This window comes from Tupaia chinensis, unplaced genomic scaffold (assembly GCF_000334495.1).
Source record: "Tupaia chinensis unplaced genomic scaffold, TupChi_1.0 Scaffold149501_1, whole genome shotgun sequence".
Classification (NCBI taxonomy): domain Eukaryota; kingdom Metazoa; phylum Chordata; class Mammalia; order Scandentia; family Tupaiidae; genus Tupaia; species Tupaia belangeri.
The window spans coordinates 1,814,436-1,819,331 of NW_006209345.1; the positions used below are offsets into that span (position 1 = coordinate 1,814,436).

At 46.4% G+C, this 4,896-nt stretch overlaps 1 protein-coding gene across 1 annotated transcript in view; it reads left to right on the forward strand.

Moving 5' to 3' along the window:
- The window catches only part of CPT1A (carnitine palmitoyltransferase 1A), a gene marked incomplete in the record, with an annotated part of 77,446 nt that overhangs the window by 58,432 nt on the left and 14,118 nt on the right, over positions 1-4,896 (forward strand). Inside the window, 1 exon segment of the mRNA XM_027769414.1 lies at positions 4,840-4,896. Within this exon segment, the coding sequence (XP_027625215.1) occupies positions 4,840-4,896 (57 nt within the window).

Below are 4,896 nucleotides of genomic sequence, written 5' to 3' on the forward strand. Positions count from 1 at the left end.
TTTTTAGTTTTTTGCTATAGGGCGCGTGTGCTTGCCAGAAAGACAGAGAGAGAAAGAGAGACAGTGAGAAATCACCCCCCAAGGAGGATGGCCACGCCACAATCTCTTCTCCTCCATTCTCCTCTCGGGATCTTGGGCTCACATGCATATGCGCCTGGCATGAGTTTAAGCCACTGGGCCCGGGACTTGAACTGCGCTCGACTACATGGGGGTCCAGTGACATAGCCATTATACCAACTGCTGGTCCCCGGCATAAGTTTTAAGCCACCTGGTCCAGGACTCTAACTGTGGTCGACTATGTGGTAGTCCTGCAATGTAACCATCACTTTATTTGCTGGTCCCGCTAATTTAACATTTTCCAAACTTTAATTAATTTTTGTTCCCTTTAAAGTTTCTCAGACACAGCACTCCATAGATGGCTCGTAGGGGAAGGAATTTTGGGTTAGAAATACAAATCCTGGCTCCTCTAATACAAGCAGGAACTCCTAGGGCTCAAGCAAGTTTCTTGGGCTTAGGGTCCTGGTAACTGACTGAGTCATTTATAAAGTCATTTATTTAAAAACAGACTTTATTTTTAACAGACTTTAGTTTTTAGAGCAGTTTTAGGTTCACAGCAAATTAAGAGAAGGTACAGAGAGCATTCCTACATACTCCCTGTTCTTGCACATGCACAGCCTTTCCCACCCGCTGTCAGCAGCCTCCCCCAGAGGGCACAGCCGCTAAGCCAGTGCGCCTACCCCGACACCTCATCTTCACCCAAGGCTAATGTTTGGGATTTACGTCGTGTATTCTCAGATGGACAATGGTGCGTATCCACCATTGCAGTATCACAGAGAAGAGTTTCACTGCCCTGAAAATGCTGTCTCTGCCTCTTCATCCCTGCCCCCTCCTGACCCTAAGCAGCCACTAATCCTTTCACTTTGTCTGTAGTGGTTTTTTTTTTTTTTTACAAAATATTTTATATTTTTATGGGTTATTGTCTTTAATACAGCAGGGATTGATATGATTATAAAAGGTACACAAAATAAATCAGAAGAATGTTAGCACTCAATAAAAATTAAAACCTGAGCTGAAGGTAGATCAGAAAGTCTGACACCTGACACCCATTGATGGACATTAAGAAACTTGTTTCTAGTAGGCTTCTTAAACAATTCAGGTAATGTAGAAAATTACAATACACTGATTTTTTTTAAAAGAATTATTTTATTTAACTTTATTTATCTTTAATTTGACCAGAAAGGGACAGAGTGAGTGAGTAACAGAGAATGTGAGAAAGCAAGCTGCCAGGTTCAGGATTCGAACCCTGGTCGGTCATGTAGGAGTCCAGTGTCCTTAACCACCATTCCACCTGCTGGCCCCATAATACACTGATATTTACAGTTAATGGCTTTTGCTGTTGACAAACATTTAAGAAAACTAGGGTTATCTAAAGCTCATAGTCTTGATGGCAGGCAGTCATGTAAATTATAGATCTTTAATTAGTAAGAAGCAAAGTAAGATTTTGTTGGTAAAAACAACTTGTTTATTCACGTAGCTCTAAAAGGCCGGCTCAGTCTTGTCAGAGCTCAAGAGAATGGCAAAAAGAGGTCCAAGTTGTGGGGCTGGGTTAACATAAATCCATCCCAGCTTCTGGAAAACAAGTGACACCGCACAACACTATCATGAAGAACCACACTAGTAGGAATAGGAGACTTGTGGTCTAGTTCAGTTACTCTGGATTCTGTAGTGCCTCTTAGTAAGAATATGGTAAGAACCAGGGACATCCTTACTCCTCTAATAACTATCCATGTAGGCAGGAGGAGAGGAATACAAGAAAGCCAGCATAGATTGATGAGTCTTATTGATTAAAAATCTGTGACTTTGAATACACTCTAATATGCCGACTCTTGAGCTATAAGCCAATGGTTAATACGCTACAAAGCTTTACAAACATAAAATCTTCTCATATGTTGTTGAACTTCAAAAAATGAAACTTCTTTTACTTACTCTTTGCACAGAAGTCCTAGAACTGAAGAGTCACTGGTACGTCTGCACATTTATGCAGGTGTCGTCCAGACATGACGGTTTCTGTCAGTATGATGCAGGAAGCAATTTCAATTGAGGTCAAAGATTTTATAGTCTCTCAAAACACATTTCCAGTTCTGTGCTCCATGTCACATAAAAAAGAAAAGAGGGAACTTAGACTCATGTAGTCTCTTTCAGCCCAATGCCATTAAATTCCCAATGTCTCCATACTAGGGAAGCATACCAGTATTTCAGTGCTCTCATAGAAAGCACCTCTAGTTCTACAGCAGACAGTTTCAAATTTTCTACTTAGATCTTTTCTTTTCTTTTTTTTTTTGAGAGGTTTTTGCTATAGGGCGTGTGCGCTCGCCAGACAGACAGAAAGAGACAGAGAGACAGAAAGTGAGAAATCACCCCCCTGGGAGGGGGATGGCCACGCCACAATCCCTTCTCCTCCATTCTCCTCTTGGGATCTTGGGCACGCACACACATGCGCCCGGCGTGAGTTTAAACCACCAGATCCAGGACACAAACCGCAGTCGACTACATGGGAGTCCAGCGACATAGCCATTACGCTAGCTGCTGGTCCCATACTTAGATATTTTCAGAGTGGGCTGAAGCAGTGCCCTTTACTTAGTGGAGACCAGCCACTGACTTCCTTCCTTTACCAGCTCCCCAAGAAGATACCAAGTGAATTTTTGCCCTGGTATTTTTACCCCGGGTTTTACGAGGCTTCTCTTCCTCGTGCACCTTCGCATGCTGCCTCAGAGGAGAGCTCTGGCTGAAACGTTCGCCACGTTCACTACGCCGATAGGGCTTCTCCCCTCTGTGTGTTCTCTGTCGAGTAAGGTGGGAACTCAGGCTGAAACCACGGCCGGCCTCATCGCACTGATAGGGTTTCTCTCCAGTACGAGTTCTCTGGTGCTGAATGAGATGTGTGCTCTGTTTAAATCTTTCTCCACTCATCACGACCACAGTGCTTTTCTCCCGGTGCGAGTCCGGCGATGCTGAATGAGATTAGCACTCCCACTTTTCCCACAGCCAGCACATCTGTGGGGTTTCTTTCCAGTATGAGTCTTCTGTGTTGAAACAGAGTTCAGTTCTGACTAAAACTCTTCTCACACTCGGTACATTTATAGGTTTCTTATCCAGGCTTCTTCTCAGCCTACTCAAGCTTGAGTCAAATCCAACAGTCATTCCCCATTTCTGCCACTGCTGCCTGTTTTGCATTTGTTCTCAGAGGCTTTTCCTGGACTTGAGCTCCGAGAAATACCCCCTTTAGGTTTTCCTAGTCTCATGGTGAACAGCGAAATGTATTTGTAAGACAATCCACTGACTTCTTCTGAACTAAGGTTTCATTTCCTAGAGCTTCACAGTCCAGACTTTCTGTTTTACACTAAGGTACGTGGGCACAGCGCCAGCTGGTACAGGGGCCTGGCTCGCACCCGCAGCAGTCTGTGGGGCCCGAACTCTTAGGGGCACTGCATCCTCCACTGCCAAGTCCTGCACTGACCAGGGCTCTGCAGCTCCCCAGCAGGTGCCACAAACTCGAGTGACAGGAGCTACTTGTAGTGCAGACCTGGCTACCTAGAAAGCACCTCCATCACCTGACACATCAAAGGAGATGCTGATGACAAAACGGCAACTGGCCGGGGGAATCAGCAGTTAGCGTAATGGCTATGTCGCTGGACTCCCACGTAGTCGACCGCGGTTCGTCTCCCGGACCCGGTGGCTTAAAACTCACGCCGGGCGCATGTGCGTACATGCCCAAGATCCCGAGAGGAGAATGGAGGAGAAGGGATTGCGGCGTGACCATCCCCCTGGGGGGTGATTTCTCGCTTTCTGTCTCTATGTCTCTCTCTGTCTGTCTGGCGAGCACACACGCCCTACAGTGAAAATCTCTCCAAAAAAAAAAAATGGCAACTGGCCGGCAACCAGCCGGCCACCGCCCTCACCCACCACACACCTCTCGCACTCTTCTCTCTGTAGTTTTTCCTTTTCCAGAATGTCGTGTAGTTGAATCATACAGCACGCAGTCTTTGCATTTGGGCTTCCTCCATTATAGTAATAAGCATTTATATCTCCTCTGTGTCTTTTCATGGCTTTTCAGTTTTCTCTTTTCATGCTGAATAGAATTCAGTTGTCCATTGTCGATTTACTGCTTAAAAACTTTTTTTTTTTTTTAAATGAGTTCCTCAGTTGCCACAGGATAGCAGCAATGGGCTTCATAAAACAGTACCCATGACTGAAGTGCCTTTGGGCTCTTACCTGCGTTGCCCCCCCACATACACGCTGCTCCTGGGCGGGCTCAAGAGGGTGCTCTGAAAGAACTAAGAAGGAAACGTGGTTTGTGTATTTCTAAGTAACAGCTTTGGAGCTGCCCTGAAAACTGGTTTCTGATTTTCTTCTGGATATATGTCAGTGCCACTGCCTGAGGGTAAGGGCTGGGGATTGAGAAAGGACAGAGCAGACAAAAGCAGGGTTCAGGCGGACCTGCGCGCCTCTGCTGGAGAAAGCCATGGGCCCGAGCCATTCCGTGCTCATTCGTTCATAGGGGAGGCAAAGCCACGCGTTTCAGCTGTGGAGCACCTGGTGGTTCGAAACAAGCCTCTCGTGGCCGCCCGTGACTGACGCTCAGGTTACTGCTAGTTTGGGTCTGACCCAGACAACCAAGTTCATCTCGCCCAGCTGTAGAGCGTGCCTTTGTTTGGAGCTCTCGCATGCCCAGCAGGTCGCAACCACAAAGCACAAGGACTGTATCCACTTTTAGGCCGCTCCCTGCGTGTCCGTACTTTCCCCTGCATGAAGTAAAACCATGTCCTCCCTTCTCTCAAGTGTCAGGAGGTCATAGAGACGTCCCTGAGCAGTGCAAACCTTCTGGCAGACGATGTG